Consider the following 23016-nt stretch of genomic DNA (forward strand, 5'->3'; position numbering starts at 1 on the left):
ACTTGGCTAGAGGTATAGCCCGTGATTTTGCTTCTTATACTCCATACCAGTTGGGGGCGAAAGTGATCTGTCAAACTTCACTAATACTGACGAGAAGAAACCAACTTCCTGCTGGCTTTCATGCGCACGTGAATCCAAAAGCAAGCATGGATTACTCCACAAAGTGGAGTAATTTATCCTCTGCGCCAAGTTTAAAAAACTTAACCGAACCGGGTTTTGGTGTCCCCAAAGAACAACAACATGCTGCAGTACAGGACCTCGTAAAAGCACACTTAGAGTCGTTTGATCATGCGGTCACCGATGGACTGAGCCGGGCTTTACAGGTAATGTTAACTTGGCTCACGCTTTCTCTACCTTACTAGCGTAGCTTAACTAATGAAAAGTTAATTTAAGCAGAGTTTTCTTTCATTGCAATATAGGTAAGTAGGTAAATAGGTAAACAGCTTGGAGAGGTTGAGTTGGTGATTACTGTAGGGAAGCAGTGGGCTAACGTCAAGGAAAAACAAACTAAGTAAAGTCAATACAATTAGTGAAGGTTTGAACTTTAATGTTAAAACTGAAGTTGTATAGGTCCTTTTTGTGTGTGTTTCTCATCAGTATTCTATCCTCAGGCCATCCCACCTTTGGAGTTTACATTCAGGAATGATAGGATTGCTTTGGCATTCGTGGAAGCATCCATACAGAATCCAATGGCAAGTAAAGGAAGCATCTGCAAAGACACGCGAGTCTTCCCGGCGGAGTGTCGAGGCAGGCGCTGCACCTATCGAGGGAGGCTTGTGGTATGTTCGACTGTGTAGTTTGGACTTCTTGTTTATAGCTTCATTAAGTAGCAGTTATTATTCAGTGATCGGGATGACAGGCATTACTATATGTTTGTCTAGTAAGTGAAAGCTGTGTTTTGTATCACTTGTGATGACAGATGTGTGCCTGCCCTTCTGCATTTACAGGCTGATGTTAGCTGGTCAGTAAATGGCGTTCCAAAAGGCATCATCAAGCAGTCACTAGGCGTTGTGCCTATTATGGTGAAGTCTAAGTTGTGTAACCTGTATGGGCTTTCACCAAAGGAACTCATTGGCCACCATGAAGAGGCAGAGGTATGGAAATGTATCCTCATTTTCAATTTCTTGAAACAATGAGGTGGTATGGACTTACTGGAGTAGTTGACTTTGCAGTGAATAATTGATCAATGATTTCTCAGGAAATGGGCGGGTATTTTGTTGTGAACGGCATCGAGAAGGTCATCCGTATTCTCATCATGCAAAGGAGGAACTACCCAATAGCCATGTCACGACCCAAGTGGAAGAGTCGAGGCCAGGGATACACACAGTACGGTATGTGCTGGAGGCACTGCAATAGGGATCTAATAGAAGCTGTCAGAAGCTGAAAGACCAGTGCACCCACTTACATAATGTAATGTGGGTTCATTTTATGGTGACCTTTAAGGTGAATCTTTGCTTTTAGTTCTGATGGTTTTCCAGACTCTTATGCACAGCTCTTTCCATCTCAGGTATTTCAATGCACTGTGTGAAAGAGGAGCATACAGCCATCAACATGAACTTACATTATCTAGACAACGGAACAGTGATGCTGAACTTCATCTTTCAGAAAGAGCTCTTTTTCATTCCCCTGGGTTTTGCACTGAAGGTAACTATATGTTCTGTCAACTTTGTATTACTACTTTTGTTTACATCAACAACAGTTCTCACTTTACCTATGGAATAAGTTAGATTGAATTTGTTAAGTCTGAGTGACAGACAATTGTAGGTTTGTCAGCGGTCAAAGGCATCAGAATGTCAACATTTGTCAGGGATGAAAGGCATCAGAATGTTAAACCTTGTTCATTACTTCCACATCTTTGTAGGTGAAGAGGCTTTTTTTTCTTGATTGATCTCTTTTAAAAACCACCATGTTGTGTTCTTTTCAAGGCTCTGGTGGACTTCTCAGACTTCCAGATCTATCAGGAGTTGATCAAGGGCTTGGAGGATAACTCCTTCTACAAGAGCTGCGTCTCCCAGATGCTGCGCGTGGTCATGGAGAAGGGCTGCACCACCAAGGAGAAGGTGCTCCGCTATCTGGGCGAACGCTTCCGGGTCAAGATGAGCCTACCGGAGTGGTACACCCACGAGCAGTGTGCCCACTACTTACTAGAGTGAGCATTCAAATCAAGTCCAGTTGTAAAGGACACCTGTATTTAATTTTGAAAATGACGGCTAAAATGTTGTCGTGTCGATTGTGTGGTAGTAGTAGTGAAATTTGGACTTTTCCACCAGGCATTCATTTGATCAATTGATGGATCGTACATGTAAGAGCTTCAAGGTTAAGGAGGCTTACCTCTGTTCTCCCTTTACCCAACAGTGAGTGTCTGTGCATCCACTTGAAGTCAGACGTGGAGAAATTTTACCAGCTTTGCCTGATGACCCGGAAGTTGTTTGTCTTCGCCAAAGAAGGATGCATGGAAGAGAACCCCGACAGTATAATGTGTCAGGAGGTCATCACTCCAGGCCAGCTCTACCTCATGTTCCTCAAGGTCTGTGCAACCAAATCACGTTCACTCTGAGTTATTGGGTCCCAGCGAAGGAATAGCACTCACCTTCTATTCTGTGTATTTTATTATCAATTCAGGAGAGATTGACTGCCTGGCTATTTTCAGTGAAAATTGCCATGGACAAAAGAGGCCACAGGCTGCCAGTTGACCTCTCATCCGAGGCCTTGATGAAGATGTTCAACATGGGCACAGACCTCACCAAGCCTTTTGAGTACCTTCTGGCCACGGGAAACCTCCATTCAAAGACGGGTATGGAGTTCTGATAAAAAAGCATGTTTACTGACAAGTATTTAGAGACGTGTCATGTTTTCTACAGTCTATCTCTAAGTGTTTCAGTCTTTTTTTTCCTCAGTTTTCCATGTGTTTTAGCATAAGATGAATTTAAGCAGTTCTTTTTAGTAAAGAAGACATGTTGAGGTAAGAGGTACTAAGTGGGCAGAGCCAGACCAAATGTTAATCAGTTTGGTTAAAGTAGCATTCCGGATCAATTGCTATTCGCTAACGATATGCTAGCGGCTAAAACTAACAAAATCTCTTGAAATGTTCTGACTTTGACATTATGACAAACTAGTTAGTCAACAACTGTCCTAACAGTCAAACATCAAGCAAGTGCAACACAAGGCAGGGCAAGATGGCAAATAAGCTACTTACTAGTTCGGCAGGCAGTAGGAAGCTGGGCGGCTTCAGGCAAACCTACATTAAGCAGTAATATGCCTACGGACCCTGGTATGGCAATGGCGATTCTCAAGTCATTGTAGCGCCCCAATCTTTTTCAAGCTGTTATTTTAAGGTAAAACTGCTTATCCTAACCCTAATCTTGAAGTATAATTGTTGCATACTTTTACTTTAAAGCTGACCAATAGCATTGCTGAGCAATCCCTTCAAACGAAATGCATCCGAAGAAATTACAAATGTAATGAGACGATATTAAGATGTAACTTTCAGGATATCTGAGATAGATTCATTGCATTGCAACACAGGTTTGTTCCGTCATCCTTGCTTATGGAAATATGCACGCATACTGTGCCACTCTTCCAATAAAGGGAATGTAATATTTGTTTGCCAGATAGATAAATCAGAATTGGGGAGTGACATTTGATAGGTGAAAATTCACCCTAGTTACCTCAGGACTTACTGCATGTAAGTATATTTATTTAACAGACAACAATTGCAATCGGGCTCACTCCCAGCACAAGGCTGAAAGTGAAGCAGTGACAAACACATCGCACAAGGTTTATATAGACAGAAGTTTAGCGTTCAGTAGGGATAACCACGTGGTGGATCTCTGATGTCCGAGGCAAGGATGGAAGTTTTGCAAGGTCGGAAGAAGCTTATCACCTCTGGTATAAACAAGCTCTTGTAGATAGGAAGACTAAGTGGCACCTAATATTCTAAGTAACACACACGCAGAAACACAGAAAAGCCATGTTCCTGCCTACATAAGTACACGATTCATACAAGGTAATTAATAATAATAAAGGCACTTGATGGTTATATTCTTTAGTCATTAACAGTGTTTGGAAATTATCTCCATCAACATTGTTTTGGTTGGCGCCTGCAAATCTTTCCTGCCAAAGAAAAACAATTTGATTTCTGTTATATGACCATATTGTAGTGTTTGGATGAAAGATGTTGCTAAATGTTGCTAATCCTCCCTGTCCTCTGGTCCAGGCCTGGGAATGCTCCAGAGTACAGGCCTGTGCGTGGTGGCCGACAAGCTGAACTTCGTGCGCTACCTGTCGCATTTCCGCTGCGTGCACAGAGGTGCTGCCTTCGCCAAGATGAGGACCACGTCGGTGCGTCGGCTGCTGCCCGAATCCTGGGGCTTCCTGTGCCCCGTGCACACGCCTGACGGCGAGCCCTGTGGCCTGATGAACCACATGACCGCCCACTGTGAGATCGTGGCCCCTGCCCTCTCCACCACCACGCTCCCCGCCCTGCTCTGCTCTCTCGGTCAGTCAGTCACACACACACACACACACACACAGGGTCAAAGGTCATCTGCACACACTGATGCATCTGGTTCACTGATGTACTTGATGGTATTAAGTTGAAACCTACACTGCTGAGCTAAACCTAATTTAATTGAAGTAAAATGAATTAAATGCTTGCTAACTCATCTCATATCTTCGGGTTACTTTTGTAATCCCGGTTCTCTGATGACAAGAGTGAGGTGTATCATTCTGAGCCATCATATGGCCGGCCATCTGACTTGAGTCAGACCTCTTCCCCGATTCATATGCCAGATGGCCGGCCAGTAATGGCTGGCATAGTGGAATATGGCTTATGGGGAACCTGTGAGGGGGCGTGTCTCATGGTGAGATAACCGAAGCGAATGCTTGAAAGAGAACACCATTTTTATAACATCTTTTTATCTCAATTTAAATTACAAATGCCTTTTATATTATTCAATTATATATTATAATATTAAATTCCTAACTGAGTCTGTGGGTTAATGATCAGTGTGTGTTATCAGTGTCTGTTTCTTTAATTAACCAAGGCTCATGTCTCATTTTTTGTGTGTGTTTGTGCGCGATGTGAAGGAGTGACACCAGTAGATGCCACCCCTAGTCAGCCATATTCGGATTGCTACCCTGTGCTCCTAGACGGAGCCTTTGTGGGCTGGGTGGAGAAGGAACTGGCACCTGCTTTGGCAGAGTCCCTCCGCAGGTTCAAGGTGAGTGCGTTCCTCAGGGGTATCAGCAGGCTGTCAACTAAACAGCGTACTGCAGTCAGTAGATGTGATCCTTTGAATTGTCTGTAAATTGTTCATTTAGATTTTTTTTAAATGGGTGAAATGCTTTCACAAGTTGGTTATTCTGTAGAATTGGTGTATACGTCTTTGACTTCTGCATCTATGCTTCTCTGTACATGAGAAGTAAACATACTACCTTCATTTTCAGTTAAGTCAGGTTTATTACCTGACTTAACAGCTTTATTACCCATGTTTGATTATTTGAATTGTCTGGGGTACTACCAGTGGGACTGGGACACTGGTGAGACACTACACTGACTGTTCTGTAGATTTTAATATTTAGATATATGTAATGCTTTCACAAGTTGGTTATTCTGTAACATTCTGAAATCCTGAACTTTGCTTCTCTGTAAATGACGGTCTTAAAATATTTTTAAACATTCACCGCAAGGACAGGGTGACATGCATTTCAACATCCATCAACCTTTGAAGAAACCCTGTTACTTATCGTAGAGTAGAGGCAAACATTAACCTGTGTTGACCTGCCCTTACAGGTGTTGAAGGAGAAGCGAGTACCTGCCTGGACTGAGATTGTCCTGGTTCCTCAGACAGGCAAGGCCAGCATGTACCCTGGCCTCTTCCTCTTCACCACGCCCTGCCGTATGGTGCGGCCTGTGCGTAACCTTGCCCTGGGCAAGCAGGAACTCATTGGGCCCTTTGAGCAGGTAGAGAGTCTTGTATGGCTTTGAATCAGCCGAACCCCAAGGTGTAGACAAGAATTTGTGGCCTCTTAAATGTTTTTGACTTTTTGTTAAACAGCAACGTATTTATAAGGGTGGTTCAAATATGTTTATACATTTGATCGAGATGTATCCCCTGCTTCACGTCATTTTTAAGTAATGCATATGTTTATTTTTTGTTCCCTAAGCTCTTCATCAATGTGGGCATATTTGGGGATGAGATTGAAGTAGGGGTCACGACACACCAAGAACTGTTCCCTCACAGCATGCTGAGTGTGGTGGCCAACTTCATCCCTTACTCAGACCACAACCAGAGTCCCAGAAACATGTACCAGTGTCAGATGGGTAAGACTTCAACCCTTACTCAGACCACAATCAGAGTCCCAGAAACATGTACCAGTGTCAGATGGGTAAGACTCCATCCCTTACCCAGACCACAACCAGAGTCCCAGAAACATGTACCAGTGTCAGATGTACCAGTGTTATAATTTATCATCATAATCATCATACTATCTTCTGTCATGGGAGTTTATGGCAGCCACCAGAACTGTCATGGTAAAAAGTTGTGCATATTGTTTTGTTGGAGGTACATTTTTACATGCAAGAGTTCCACGCAAAAAAAAGCTTTTGATACATTTCTAGCAGCTTTCCCTACATTGGTACAGATGATCTTCATACGAAGTCTCAAAAGTTATCATATGAATATCGAAAGCATTCATATTTAACAGTCAATGGAAATCTGCGGGCCAGGCTAATTGATGTTGTCACCATACTAGGTTTTATCAAAAGAAGTTTCCACGGCAACTCTGGCCTGCTGGACTGATTGGTCCCCTCACCGGTGCTTGTAGCTGTATCTTAAAATAGAGTGTCTGCCTTTAGAGAACTTGTTTTGAAACGTACCTATCCTTTACATCCAGGCAAACAGACCATGGGATTCCCTCTGCATTCATATAAAGAACGCTCAGACAACAAACTCTACCGTCTGCAGACCCCCCAGAGTCCGCTGGTACGACCAGTCATGTATGATCATTACAACATGGACAACTATCCCATCGGTACCAACGCCATTGTGGCCGTGATCTCCTATACAGGTTACGACATGGAGGACGCTATGGTGAGTGTATTTATAGTTACCTTGAGTGTAAACCCAGTTCTGCTGAAGCTGTGGGTCAATATGTCATTTATAGTTCTAATTTTACAGATTGGTGGGATGCAAGACAGCAGAGTATGTTAGTCAGACAGTGAAATTAGGTCTTAATGTGGAGGTCTGATTTAAGGATATTTTCAATTTTGGGGACTTGTGAGCCTGTGTGGTAGAGTATAGCTTCCTGTCAGATCATATTGAGCTGTTCACATGCTTACTTCTTCTGTGGTCGTCTCAGATTGTGAACAAGTCGTCATGGGAGAGGGGCTTCGCCCATGGCTCTGTGTACAAGACCGAGTTGGTGGACCTCTCTGAGAAGGTGAAGGGTGAGGATGGTGTGGTGTTTGGGGTTCAGACAGGAGACACCAAGGTCATGAACCACCTAGATGCTGATGGGCTACCACATATCGGCGCCACACTACACTATGGAGATCCTTTCTACAGTCATATTAACCTCAACACTGGCAAGGGTTCTGTGACCTACTACAAGTAAGCTACCTTCTGAAAATAGTTTGTACGTTTCTTGTTAACAGTATACGTTTGTCAGGATTTGACTGGGATAAAGTCTAAATAACTAGATATTGCCTTTATTGTATTGTTGTTCCATCTGCATAGTATCACATCTCAAATAGCCCATGATTGTTTTGATTTTAGCACAGGACTTGGCCGAAGGATCCCCCTCCCTGATTTACCATTTTCTTTGGTTCACCAGGAGTCAGGAAAGCTGTGTAGTGGACAACATCAAAGTGTGCAGTAACGACGTGGGTACGGGCCGCTTCAAGCGTGTGTGCATCACGGTACGTGTTCCTCGCAACCCCACCATCGGCGACAAGTTTGCCAGCCGGCACGGCCAGAAAGGCATCTTGAGCCGCCTGTGGCCGACCGAGGACATGCCCTTCAGCGAGAGCGGCATGACTCCCGACATCCTGTTCAACCCACACGGCTTCCCCTCCCGCATGACCATCGGCATGCTCATCGAGAGCATGGCGGGGAAATCGGCGGCGCTCCACGGCCTCTGCCATGACGCCACGCCCTTCAACTTCTCGGAGGAGCATTCGGCCCTCGGCTACTTCGGCGACTCTCTACGTGCTGCTGGCTACAACTACTATGGCACCGAAAGGCTCTACAGCGGCATCAGCGGCCTGGAGCTGGAGGCCGACATCTTTGTGGGCGTGGTGTACTACCAGCGCCTGCGTCACATGGTCTCAGACAAGTTCCAGGTGCGGACCACAGGCGCGCGCGACAAAGTCACCCAGCAGCCAGTAGGTGGCAGGAACATCCAGGGCGGCATCCGCTTCGGAGAGATGGAGCGGGACGCGTTGCTGGCCCACGGCTCGTCCTTCTTGCTGCACGACCGCCTCTTCAACTGCTCGGACCGTTCGGTCGCGCAGGTGTGTATGGACTGTGGCAGCCTGTTGTCGCCACTACTGGAGAAGCCGCCACCATCTTGGTCAGCCACACGATGCCGCAGGACTGTATGCACTCTGTGTGGCAAAAGTGACGCCATCGACACAATTGCTGTGCCTTACGTTTTCCGCTACTTTGTGGCAGAATTGGCAGCCATGAACATCAAAATCAAGCTTGACGTAAAGTAGAGAGCCAGAGGTGGTTGTCCATTGTGTTCTTTTTTTTTTTAACCTAAGGCAGAATGGGGCTAACCAAGTGTTGATGTCCGTTGTTGTGTGACTATTAAAAAGTGTAATGTATGCCAGTTACTATATGGTGACCGAATCGTCACTTCCAAATACCCCATGGATCATAAAATTGTAAAGGCAATTGATTTATATCTTTAAGATCAATGTAATAAGGTAATCATTTCTTTATTAACTTTATTAAGTTTCAGTGTTACCACACACTCAACAACACATTATTACTCATCAGAACAAGACCATGACATGCGCAATATTGCAAACGTTTCCAGCTTGATGTATTAAAACATAAAAAAAAGGAATTCTACTTTGGTCATTTCTTTGTTCTTATGTCTGACCACATTTTATCAAACGTCATTTGAGGGCAGCAAGGACACCAGGTAAGTCCAACACCGTTGCAATTGTGTAGTCCGGTCTGACCGAGCCTTCCGAGAGTGCTTGCCCACTAGGGTTAACCCACACTGTGGCACGGACCCCAGCATGGAACCCCCCTTGGATGTCTGTGCTCAGAGAATCCCCCACCATAATGCAGTCATGGGGCTGGACATTCAGTAGGCGGAAGCAGTATGTGAAGATGGAGCCTGCTGGCTTCTCCTCAGGATGTTCTCCTCCTACTACCAAAGCACTGAAGAGTTCTGCTGCCGACCCAACAGCTTGAATCTTCTCGCGTTGAGTCTGCGACTCTCCGTTGGTCAGCAACAGCAGCCTGTGTGTTTTCCTGAGTTCCTCCAGCATGGTGCGCACAGGGGGGGCGAAGGTCAGCAGCTGTAAACGCGTACTTTTCCAATGACGGTAGCACTCGGCAGCTAGTGATCTACCTCGATCAACTCCTTCCGACTCTCGAATAGCTTGTTGCCAGTGATCAATGCGAACATCATCAATACTTCTGCCACTGGAAGCATCGAACGACTCGTGAAGGAGTTTGTGCGCAAACCTCTGGCAGATTTCACTAATGCTGTCCTCGTGGCCTAGAGACGCTTTCATGAAGTCACACACCTAGAGAGACAGAACAAAATGGTAAAAGTACCATCGAAATTGGTAATGAGTCAGCTGGTCCCACTTACAGTTCAAATTACATTTAAATGTAGGCCCTAACTGGTAAAATTAGCTTACTGTAGACGGACAGACTGAACTATCCACTTCGTATGTTCTTAAGGAAGAGAAATATTTAAGCTACGAAGCCTTAAGGGCACATGGTTAGTATAATTTGCTGAAGTAATGTTTGAACGGAATCATAACCCTAGTCTTTTCATTCGCCACCCCTCAACGTGTGTTTTTAAAATGTTCGAATTCGTTTATAATCGATGATTCCTTCATATACAAAAGACGATATGATTCTGATTGGAACAAATTACTTAGTAGCCTTTCAAAGCTGTCAAGGAGATAGTAAATTAAGCAGGCTCAGACAGAAAGTTGTGTTAATGCGCTCACCTGCATCATCCATCAAACAACCAACAATAGCCTACAGTACGGATACATTGTAATGTAAGCGCAACATACCTTTTGAATGGCAACCCTTCCCGCTCCTGCCGTATCAATCAGCGTATTGTCCAAATCAAACAATATAACTTTGACACGACTTTTCTCCATGCTGTTTCAAAGACGGAGATTCTCATTCATTGAGGAACCCTCTGCTACGGATGTTGTTCCCACAAAAACACGTGATAGAAATTCAACGTTGAATGCTGGGTAATGCAGTTTTTAAAATCATACGTTACATAGCAGCAACCCAAGTAGGCTTCCGTAAGAGCTGTTAAATTGCCTTTGTGGAAAACAACTTTGAACGATGAGTTAATGACAGGTAAAATCAATTAAAGTCATGAAAAGCTAAAGCTGGAGCACAATATGTAGTTTGGGTTGTCAAAATGATAAAAGACTGTTTAACAATTTCCCTGCACATTGTATCTTACATGCTATTGCAATTGTTTCAAAGCAATTATCAAAAGGCAGAACGCAAATGTATTCAAAATGGCTCTACTATGATTTTGTTTATTTAAATAAAAAACTAGCCTACATAATGCACTGTGGCAGTGTGTTATAAGTTCGCCATAGACTAGTTGCAACCAAGCAGTCTTTTTCAGACTAATTTGACACTTAACATCCAATCCTTCCTGTCTCTGTTTTAAGGTTGAGATATTCTTCTACGACTCCGTTATTGCGTGGTCACGCAGTTGCTTTGACGGACTCGTGAACATTCGTGTATGTTGTTGACATAAGTATGTATGATTGACTGTGATGTATTCTGTATTGTATAATATCTGTTCCACACTGCAAGGGGGTGTCATCAGTTTGATTAGAGATGTGATATGATTGTGATGTCATGCCCCCTATAAATATGAATGTTCTGGACTTGATCATTCTCTTGGCCCGCTCCCAACATGAAGGCTGGAAGAGCAGTTTAGTTATCCACTATAAAATAAATACGCCTTGAGGCTGAAGAGTAAAACTCGTCTCGTCTACTTTTCTGTTGTTGCACTGTTGGACTCCTGCTGTGTGTAAGTAGTGCTCCTGCTAACAGGTTATGGGCCCAGTAACGACGACGATAGTTGCAACAACGGAAAGTGGCAGCGAACGTTAGCTAGTCAGCTAAAAGTGTGTTAGCTAGTTAGCGCGGTAAAACCGGGAAGCTTACAAAGCTGAGGAGAATGGCACATCAAAAGGCAAAGTGGCCAATGTTTGACGGTAGGGCCGAAGAATATGAGCTCTGGGAAGAACGGATGCTGTGTTGTATGCACCGTGTCGGGTTAAAAGAGACTATTCTGAACGAGCCTGGCGAACCGCTGACGGCTGAGGAACGAGCCAAGGATGAGGAGCTGAATGCTGATGCTTACTGTTCGTTGGCGCCATTGCTGGATAACGTGAGTTTGGGACTGATATTCAGAGACTGTAAAAATAATGGACGCGAGAGTCTGCAAGTGTTGAGAGAGCACTACATTGGCAAAGGTAGGCCACGGATTGTTTCGTTATACATAACGTTAACCTCGCTGAAGAAAGCGGACACAGAGACTGTGACGGAGTACATTATCCGGGCAGAGCAGATCTTCACAGTGCTCAGAGGTGCAGGCGAGGCACCGAGTGAGGGGTTGATGATGGCTATGATTATGCGGGGACTTCCAGAGAACTACAAGCCGCTTACGCTGATGGTAACCCACGGTTCAGCGGAGATGAAACTGGCGGAATTCAAGGCTAAGCTGCGAAACTTCGAGGCGTCGGAGGATGCTGAGCCAGTAGCCGAGATGGCGGGAGAAAGGGTGCTGAAGGCTCGCGCAGCACTGAAGAAAAAGAACAGCGGATCTTCGACAGAGATGGCGTGTTGGCGGTGCGGTGAAAGGGGACATCGAAAAGATGAGTGCACAAGAAAAGTTTGGTGCGGTTCCTGCAAAAGCACAAGCCACAGCGACAACGCCTGCAGGAAAAAGCGTGCACAAAGGTCCAGGTGTGCTCGCGCTGAAGATCACGGCGGTGGTGGCAGCAGCAGCAGCGGCGGTGGCAACGGCAGCGGCGGTGGTAGCAGAAGCGGCGGCAGCAGCGGTGGTCGGGCAGCGAATGGTGGACGGATCGAGGCGCGGGGACCCGCGAGAGTCGACTTCACATTCCGGGCAGAGACCGAGGACACCTGCAAGCCAGCGCAGCAGCGGCAGATTGAGGGACAAGGGCTGATCGTTGACACTGGCGCGACATCACACATGCTGAACGACAGGAGCCGGTTCAAGTCCTTTGACAGCACATTCAAGCCGGAGAGCCACAGCATGGAGCTGGCCGACGGGAGGCGGACGTTCGGGTTGGCGGAAGGCAGAGGAGACGCACAGGTGTGTCTCACCGACAGCGACGGACGAACATGTACAGTGACTCTCAAGAACGCCCTGTACATCCCTTCGTTCCCACAAGAACTCTTCTCCGTGAAGTGTGCCACTGCACACGGTGCCAAGGTACTCTTCGAGGAAGGTAACAATGTTCTTGTGGCGCCTGATGGTGCATGGTTTAGCATTCAAGTGTGTGACAGAATGTACTACTTGCAAACCAAGTGTGATGACAATGATGTGTGCAATGTTAGCCATGATATTCAAACCTGGCATGAAATTATGGGGCATTGTAACTATGATGACATACTGAAACTGCAGGATGTAACCCTAGGCATGCACATTAAGGGTGCAAAGTGTAAGCCTGAAAAGGAATGTCATGTGTGCATAGAGGGGAAGTTTACTCGGACGAGAAACAGAAATGCAACAGAAAAGGTGAAAACACCACTGGAGTTAGTAAACACTGATCTAGCTGGTCCAGTGACCAATGGTTCAATCGAGGGTTACAGGTACATGCAATCTTTCACAGATGTGTGCACAGGAGTAGTATTCACATACTTCCTCAAAGCAAAGAGTGATGCCGTACTGGCTACTGAAAAGTTCTTGGCTGACATAGCGCCTTATGGCAGTGTGAAATGCATCCGGTCAGACAACGGGACCGAGTTCACAAGCAGAGAGTTTAAGACGCTCCTGCGAAAGAACAAGATAAGACATGGGACGTCCTGTCCTTACTCCCCACACCAGAGTGGGATAGCTGAGAGGGAAGGGCGCACTCTCTTTGAGATGGCAAGGTGTAAGCTCATTGACAGCAACTTACCTAAGAGTCTATGGCATTACGCCGTTCAGGAAGCAGCATACACAAGAAACCGATGCTTTAACAAGCACATTGGCACAACACCATACACAGCACTGACAGGGAAGAAGTGTGATCTAGCCAACATGCACAAATTCGGGTCAGAGTGTTATGCGTACATACAAGACAAGGGTAAACTAGATCCCAGGTGTGAGAAGGGTATTTTCGTAGGGCACGACAAAGACAGCCCAGCCTATCTAGTTTACTACCCCACCAAAGGTAAAGTGCAGAAGCACAGACTGGTCAAGTTTATCACTAAGACTACATGTGACAGCGAGACTCAGACTCAGGACTTAGGACTTGACCCCATTGTAAATAGTGACAAGACCGACGCACCACAGCCCAGTGCTCAGAGCACAGACGTACAGACTGACAGTCCACAATCCCCAGAGGATGATGGCGAGGAGCACCACAGGGTGACGCCACAGGCCTCAAGCAGTGGGAGGTACCCCACTAGAGAGCGTAAGCCCCCAAGTTATCTCTGTGATTATGCTACTGAGGATGATAGTGGTGATGATGATAGCACACTCACCAGTGTTGACTATTGCTACCGAGCAGTGTGTGGTGTGCCACTGACCTTTAAGCAGGCTATGACATCATCACAAGCAGGTAAATGGGAGAGGGCAATGGACGAGGAGATACAGTCATTAGAGGAGAACCAGACCTTTACCCTGACCAAATTGCCAGAGGGCAGAAAGACAGTGGGAGGTAGGTGGGTATACTCAATTAAGGAGGGTGGTGATGGGTGTGAGCAGTACAAGGCCAGATTTGTGGCGAAGGGGTATAGCCAGAGAGAGGGGATAGATTATGGTGAGACATTCTCCCCCACGGCAAATATGACCAGTGTGCGTGTAGTCATGCAAAAGGCAGCACAAGAGAACTTGGTACTACACCAAATGGATGTAAAGACGGCTTATCTACACGCACCCATTGACCGAGACATTTACATGGAACAACCTGAAGGTTATGAAAAAGGGGAAACCGATCTAGTGTGTAAATTACAGAAGTCAATTTATGGTTTGAAACAGTCGGGACGTAACTGGAATGAAATGTTACACAAATGCTTGGTAAATGACAACTTTACACAGAACCCAGCAGATCATTGTGTGTACACAAAAGAGTCAACGCAGGGAGGGAAGGTGATTATTGTCATTTGGGTGGATGATCTCATCATCGCAGCAAGCAACACAATAAGTCTAGAGCAGGTGAAGGCAATGCTTTCCACCAGGTTTAAGATGAAGGACCTAGGCAGGCTGAAACACTTTCTAGGCATAGACTTCAGTCAGACTGACGATTGTGTAACCATGTCACAACAGAGGTATACTGAGAAGATTCTCAAACGATTTGATATGCAGGAGTGCAGAACACGTGACACACCATGTGAACAAAAGGTTGATTACACTGACGATGCACCAAAGATGACTGATGTAAGGAAATACAGGGAAGCTGTAGGTAGTCTCATCTACTTAGCTACTTGTACGAGACCTGATCTATGTTTTGTGGTAAGCAAGTTATCACAACATTTTGCAAACCCCACAGAGGAAAACTGGGTGACAGTCAAACATGCACTGCGTTATCTTAAAGGTACTACTGACAAGCAGCTGACTTTTAAGAAAAGCAGCGATGGTTTAGGCCTTTGGGCATACAGTGATGCAGATTGGGGTGCAGACACCAGCGACAGACGGAGCACGTCTGGCTACTGTGTGAGCATGAGCAGTGACAGCTCACTGGTATCATGGAAGAGTAAAAAGCAACCCACAGTAGCGTTATCTACATGTGAAGCCGAATACATGGCTTTAGCTCTAACGATACAGGAGTGTATCTATCTAGAGCAATTACTGAAGGGTATGGATTCCTATGAATATGTTCCAACTGTTGTTCATGAGGATAACCAGGGCACTATTGCACTTGTGAAGAACCCTGTGTGCAGACAAAGGTGCAAACATGTTGACATCAAGTATCACTTCATAAGGTCAACCATTAAAGATGGGAAGATGACACTTGTTTATTGTCCAACAGATGAGATGGTAGCAGATGCTATGACCAAGCCTGTCTCAAAGGTTAAACTGAGGAAATTTTCAGGAGTCATGTTTGGTGTAAGCATCTGATGAATTATAAAAATGTTTTTGATTTAATTCTGTATTTGTTTATTCTGATTGTTAAAAGCTGTACAGGATACAAGTCACTCATAAGTGGGAGTGTTGACATAAGTATGTATGATTGACTGTGATGTATTCTGTATTGTATAATATCTGTTCCACACCGCAAGGGGGTGTCATCAGTTTGATTAGAGATGTGATATGATTGTGATGTCATGCCCCCTATAAATATGAATGTTCTGGACTTGATCATTCTCTTGGCCCGCTCCCAACATGAAGGCTGGAAGAGCCGTTTAGTTATCCACTATAAAATAAATACGCCTTGAGGCTGAAGAGTAAAACTCGTCTCGTCTACTTTTCTGTTGTTGCACTGTTGGACTCCTGCTGTGTGTAAGTAGTGCTCCTGCTAACAGTGTACATATAGGCCTATAGTTCCCTTTAGGTTGGTGGGTGTTGCAAAGCAATAATAAAAAAAAAGATGGCGGACCAAACTCTGTAGAATAGATGGTCGTATTTGTACATAAAAGTTGTTTGACTTTTTTTGCTTTTTTTAAAGTTACCAAGAAATATACTGTAAAAAACCCGTAATTGTAACTGGATAATACGTCTGAGGGGGACCTGTCAATCTCACTATAAAATCTCTGTTGGATCAACGCATCGCAACGCAACAGTGTAAGCCAGGCATGAATGCGGTGAATGCTATGGATGCAGTGAATGCAATGAATGTGCTGGTTGCGATGGATCCAGTGAATGCAATGAATGCAATGAATGCAATGAATGCGATGGATGCGGTCAATGTGGAGTGCATGGCTAATATTGGCCAAACCACAACCCAAAAATGTTCCCTCAAGAAACATAACCTTCGTTGTTCACTGAAAATAAAACAATTCAATAAATCAGTGCCCTCTCTGATCAAATACATCTATTTGCGAAAGTGCTGGCTTCTTCAAGTGCAGCCATGTTGCTGAAGCACTCCCTTTTCATCATCATTGAAACCATTCTCTACTCTTTGGTGAATGGCTCAGCCAATTTTGTACTCTCAACCAACATTTAAATATTGAGCTGGTGAAATTTGGGCACAAAGCACCAGTTGAGCTAAAACTCCAGTGTTATTGTATTTTATTTCATGCATCATGCATTGAGGGGAACGGATTCACAAGTCCTGTGGGGAGGTGTCACATTCCACTAAACTCACATCACACAACACAACGGCTTCCTTTGGCACTGGTATTGGTACAGGTACTTCCTTCAGGAAATGTATTTTAAATTCTTAACTTTTGCATTGCATGCACTGATATTTCCTTCAGGAAATGCATATTCTAGTTCTAATTGGCTGTTGATTTCCTGGCTCCTCGTGGGTTGGCATATCTTGGTTTCTAAATGGTGGATTAGCACAGTGGATTCCGATTGGCAGACAGTATCCTGGTTTCTAATTGCCTGATGATTTCCTGGTTTCAGAATCAAATATTCTTGCATATGCATATGAATTCAATTTTAAGTCACACTTAAAGAAATTGGTTGAAGAGCTCCTTATGTACGTGTGGTTGTCACTGTATACACTTGAAAAGAAGAATAAAGCATGCAGGGGTGGTAGTTTAGTGAATACAATTGCCCATATCTCTCTGTCTCCCTTGCTCTTCTCTCTGTAAACAAAATTATGAGTTAAAATAGAAAGGAAAAAGTATCACTTATCCACTGATATGTGACGTGCTTTATTCTTTTGGTGTCTTCTTTGAGCCGATCTTGATATCGCTGTCATCACTTTTTTCTGTTTCTGTTGAAGTCACATCCTCTCTTTCCTACTTCTCTCTATGATCATGCTTTCTCTTCACTACCACTGCCACTGTCTCTCCGATATCTAATCTCTCCCTCCATCCCTCCGTAGACATATTTTCCTTCTGAAACAGTCCCTTAATTTCTGTGCTGTTCATTCTTCCATCTTTCTTTGCTTGTCCAGCATACATCCCCCAGTATCTCCCTCTCTCTCTTCCCTCATTGCTTCTGTGACACAGTGTGAAACATTATCTGCCTTCAACTCCTCTGTCACCCTACGGATGATTTGGTCATTTAACCACTAGGGGGCATCCACGTATTACAAACGTTCCAAATTTTGACATTCAAATTCAAATTCCTTGAAAGCATTATCCTCTATCCTTCATTAGAATTGGAACTGACAGGTTTGGTTGAGGTTTCATGATGGTTCATAGTTTAAAGAAAATGTAGGCCTTTAGCTGAACATCACCATGGCCTTTCAGAAGAGGCATTTCAGCAGAAATCTGACAAGGTGTCCCATAAAAGTGTAGGGAAGAAGTAGTAGGTCATATATGGAAAATGTCTTCAGTCTATTCCTTTTCCACAAGGGCCGGGTGGAAAGACGACTTTACCCAAATGTAACGTGACATTAGAGGAAACCGCTGTAAAACCACGGATTTCTCTCTGATCACCCCAGAGGTCTGGTTTAGGCCTGGGATGGGCACACCCTTCTCTCTCCCTGACCCTGCCTTAGTTTTTCCAGCATGTCTTTGCCGTGTCTATATGTAGCTCTACGGGGTTAAGACTGGGAAGCCTCTTAGTTCACATGTGTAAAGTTTTCCAGTGTCTTGTTTCCTGTAGTAAGATGTTTTGTTTCCATGATCTGTGTCCACTTTAAATTCTGTACTATTAGCTTGAGCACACGCTTGTTCGTTTTGATTTAAAGAGAAAGTTAATAAAACCCAACGTGACTTGCATAAACATTTAAACTCATCATTTGAGTGAGATTCTGCTTAAGAAACATGCCCTGAGAACAAAGAAATATTTGGCAACCGCATAATTGTCCTGCAGGATGTAGCTTGGTAAAGAGTCTTCAGCTGAAGCATTTGTGATTTAAAAAAAGATAATTTAAAGTTTCCAGCCTTTCTTCTCCCTTCATGTGGTTTATTTCACCTGTGGATAAATGGGTATCTGGTCCATTTTCCATCAAACTTTAATTACACATCGTCCTATTTTTTACATTGTTTGTATACAGTTCCCATACTGCTTACTAACCATTTAAAAAATATGCTGTACGCAACAATTCTTAACAAATTTGGAAAAGAATGATTGTAAAGATGATATAAATATGCTGTTCGCTCTGTTTGAGTGCATGTACTAACGTTATTTCTAATCACGCAACAAACATGGATAGCGTGCAAACCAACTGACAGTGGTGATACCTTGAGTAAGCTTGCAATATTGTTCTTCCTGTAATGTTTCTGTCAACAGCAGGGTAGTGATTGCTCCATTTCCTGTCTCCTCCTTTTTCTAGGAACACACCTGCCCAGTCACTATTGCAACCAGGCCTGCCGCTTTCACAGAACTGAACTGAAATATGTGTCTCTTCATTAGAACAAATACATATTTACATTTGAAGGATTCTACTCATTATTCTTTGATCAGACGTGCAGATTCAGTTCCACTGGTTGTCCATACGAGTTCTATTTAGTGGACGCTACTTTGCTGAGGAATCCACCCTGAACATCTCCATACAAATTGGAAGCTTGTTGTGCGTCGGGGTGTCAGGGTCTCTGGGCTTTTTCCTCATTACCACTTGGGACTGATTATTGCCCGAAAGCCAAAAGACAGGTGTGTCACGCAAAGGAAGTGCTCCAGTATCATTACATCCCCACATGTGAGGCTCATATTTACCTTTACCCACTGCTCAGTTCCTTCTCATTATGTAAGCTGCACTCGGGCGTCTTGCGTGCCATCACACCTGGCCAGGTGCCAAGAGTTCACACGCAAAAATGTTGTCGACACAGAGTAGTCTCATACAGCGTACCGCCAGGGCAGATCGCAGAAGTATTTCTCATACATACCAATGCTACCCATTGCATGCCAAGCCCTTTGTAAACATTTCTAATGTCATCTACCTCTGTCTACATGTTGTTCTGTTAACTGAGAATCAGGAAATGGTGTGCAGCGGTAACTATACTTGCAGCTAACAAAAACAATCATCTCTCCCCAAGGGGGGATGCATTCCTAAGATAAATGAAGACCAAACTTAAGAAAAAACACTGTAAGTGCTTAAAACAAGCACTGCGTCTTTCCCACATATACATCTAAGCTTACAAATCCAGGTTGTGGGTTTTACCGCCCAGCTGGAATGGAAGTTCTGTTTGTCTTCTTCCATTAGATCTTGACTTTGCATATAGGTTGAAGACGGACAGCACTTCTTCTTCCTTTATCTCTGTGGGTGGTCAGGGGAGCAGTCACACGCTATCTCTGTTCTTGGAACACCACACACACACACACACACACACACACACACACACACACACACACACACACACACACACACACACACACACACACACACACACACACACACATACACCACAAACTCCACTGACCCCCCGTCACACGATGTTCCAAAATATTAGATAACACCTGTGCAGCCATGCAGGAAACCACAGACAGCTGATTAAAAAAAGTCTCCCCCTTAACAGATGAGGAGCCATTTGTGCTTGTTTCACAAAGTCAATCCAAGCCAACAAGTACTGATGGAGTAAACTGTGTCTTTTCTGGGCTTGTTTGTTGTTAAGTGTCAGCTTGAGGGGCAAATTGCATTGAAGCCATGCCAAGAATAAAATGATTGCATGCAAGGCGAAACTGACAGTGGTTTGCTGGGACCAGCAGTCGCGTGGAACGGGGCAATCATGGCAGGAGCATCTGAGTGCAGCTTTTTTTTTCTCACCTCAGTGTCTACACTGTTCCTTTGGTGAATCCAAAATGAGTCCCAATGAGGTAATGCGAGCTCTTGTTGTGAGACAATTTCCCTCCTTTACACTGGCACAAGGGGCGTATATGTGATGTGCCCATACACATTCCAGATTTTATCAGAGTACTGAGAATGTATAGGATAAGGCATACATAAAGGGTGCGCGGTGAGGGTGTAAGTCTGCGGACTGGCAACAAGCACGTACACACACAAACAAAAGCCATTTATCTCTGGGAAGAACGTCCAGCACTATGTCAATATGTTATGCAATGGCTGATTAACCATGATAGCTAACAAGGGAAGAGAAAAATAGAAGGAAAATAATACAGCTTGACAGACATGAATATTATGTTGATCATAGGCATTACCGTTGATCATAGATGTGACTGGTATACATTGGTGTAATGTAACAAAGTAATAATACATATTCTTAAGTATTTTTGGGAGTATCTTTACTTTACTTGACTTGTATTTCTGTTACACTAGCGTAGTCATGGGTGTCCCCGGATGTGCCTGTGCCATCTAAAAATAAAAATAAATATTAATATTACAGGAGCACCACAAACATTCTCAAGTATCAAAGTGTCAAACAATCTCATTGACCAGACGGAGGCTGAGTCTCTCAGTGGTTTACATGAACAGAAGCTGTCACGTCCCCAGCAGAGACTGATCATTTTCTTCCAATGATCAAACTGTTGGGAAGCATGTCCTAAGGGAATACAGACGCTAGGTGTGTCATGAAGTGGCTCACGTCCAAGGCATTAATTGTGTCCTGACTCACCAGATAACTATTGGCTAGCTCAATGAGACCTAAATCTCTGAAAGGGTTGGGAGCATGTAGCCCAGCGGTACTTATAGAAAGGGGAAGGGGGGGTCATCGCGGTGACGTCACTGTGCTTGCGGAGTGTTAAGTATGAGGAGATGAGTGTATGAGGGCATGCGTTCAGACAAGTAGGCCCATGGGCTTCAGCACTCAACGCTCAGACAACATGACACCTCAACCATCAGAAAAAAAAGGAAAGTCAGCTATGCTGGTTGTAAGGGCATTTTTCACAAATATTGGTGTAAAGTTAAGTAGTTTGCCATTCTAGATCTCTTTCCTTGCCGGTCTACTGCATATTTCTCCCTCTGTGTTCTCTTATACTCACAGGAATTCCGATCAAACACTAAGATTGGCTCAAGATACCCCCCCCCCCCCCAGATCTGGAGCAGTAAAGACATTTGGGGATTTAGGGAGGCCGGGTGTGGATAGGGTGAAAAAAGAGTATGATTTTGGGCCTCATTTATAAAACGTTGCGTAAAAACCATCCTACATTTTGCCTAAGACATTTCCTGAAATGAGCGTGAGATCCACAGAAAACAGACGTAGGCTACACACGTGTAAGCCAATCCTTCGGTTATCACAAATGGTCGTGAAATTGTGCGCAACTAAATCTCCGCCCTCAAAACGCCCCTATTTAGTCTAATCAGCATATTATCAATGCACAAACAGAGCGCATCCTCAATGCACAAACTCTCTGTGACAGTGGCAAGCAAGAAAGAAACATGTTAACAGAAGAATTAAAGTGAGGCTGACATCGACGTTCTGCTGATGGAAAAGCAGATGCGGGCCAAAACGTCGTTAGAAAGCCTGTCAGGTGGCGTAATGGCAAAAGCAAAGTATTTGACATGTAGTAGACACGTCTCCGAAGCACCAGCACCTGCGGCACGATCAGCACCAGAAGCCGCATCTGCGGCAGCAGCACCAAGGCTTTGGTGCGCTCCACTACCGACCTGTGCTGTATTGAAGTGGGCTTCCTAGGCTTTCTGAGTGCGCGAAATCTGGATGAGAATACATTGGGAACCCTGTTTTACGCAGGAAATCCTCTTTCACATTTTGCTGGGCACTGTATGGAAATATAATAAATTGCGGGCATATGGGATAGTATACTGCGAAGAACATCGGGCAAAATTCTGCTTAATGATGACGGGGATTGCTCGACTGGTCTCCAAATTCTCATCGGAACGTTCCTGTAGCCAGGAATCCAAGAACGGACAATACCTGAACGTGTATGGCCTGGTTGACTCTGGTGCGCCTCTCTAGACGAGAGGCCATTTGGGCACAACGCTCTCGGCAAGCGGTACCTGCTTATCAGACATACATCATCCTATGTCAAAAAGTCTGCGCGATCACAAAAAAACCCTCTCTCTCCTTATTGCGCAGTTGGCAATATCCTCTAACAACGCCAATGCAGCCAAATCTCCTACTGAAAACTAAGTCACTATTATTTTATAGGCTATGAGTTTGAGCGAAATGTTTTACACTTGTGAAATTAAAATGGAATACCTATAAGATGTGAATCTCATTCATGTGTAAATTATTCTAATAGTTTATTTGATTTTATTGAGCGAAACATTAATTTGGCCTTTCACCATTAGCCCAAATGGTGACGGTGGTGCAGACGATGATGATGATGAAACTGCGTGTCGGCTGTTGGCGCTCGGAGAGTCCTGAATCCCTGCAGTACTCCAGTATTGCCGCAAGGAAATGTACTTACACGAACTGAAACCAGACGTAGAGATACGTCCTTTTCTACGTCTAAGACGGTTTTTATAAATCTGTACTTAGACGTGGTTTTGATCGCACGCACAGTCTAAGATCAGTTCTGTGCGTAAGTACGTTTTATAAATGAGGCCCATTGTGTTTCCTTGTGCGCTTTCACTCTCTTCTGGAAAAGCTCTTTCCTCAATTAGATGAGGAGAGGGGAAGATGA

The 23016-nt window shown here is 44.4% G+C and overlaps 2 protein-coding genes across 2 annotated transcripts; one reads left to right on the forward strand and one right to left on the reverse strand.

Moving 5' to 3' along the window:
• The first annotated feature begins 175 nt into the window (after positions 1-175).
• Positions 176-9055, forward strand: polr1b (RNA polymerase I subunit B). Its single transcript, XM_080848653.1, has 15 exons — positions 176-323; positions 612-779; positions 948-1094; positions 1199-1331; positions 1508-1644; positions 1926-2149; positions 2356-2527; positions 2623-2794; positions 4217-4498; positions 5089-5222; positions 5795-5965; positions 6169-6325; positions 6898-7094; positions 7363-7613; positions 7837-9055. Exons 2-15 carry the CDS (start codon positions 690-692, stop codon positions 8717-8719), a joined length of 3150 nt encoding a protein of 1049 aa, XP_080704779.1. The 5' UTR covers positions 176-323; positions 612-689; the 3' UTR covers positions 8720-9055.
• nanp (N-acetylneuraminic acid phosphatase) lies at positions 9049-10403 on the reverse strand. Its single transcript, XM_080848654.1, has 2 exons — positions 10274-10403; positions 9049-9769 (listed from the first exon to the last, which is right to left on the reverse strand). Exons 1-2 carry the CDS (start codon positions 10361-10363, stop codon positions 9128-9130), a joined length of 732 nt encoding a protein of 243 aa, XP_080704780.1. The 5' UTR covers positions 10364-10403; the 3' UTR covers positions 9049-9127.
• Positions 10404-23016: the final 12613 nt, after the last annotated feature.

Source organism: Sprattus sprattus, assembly GCF_963457725.1.
Source record: "Sprattus sprattus genome assembly, chromosome: 12".
Lineage (NCBI taxonomy): Eukaryota > Metazoa > Chordata > Actinopteri > Clupeiformes > Clupeidae > Sprattus > Sprattus sprattus.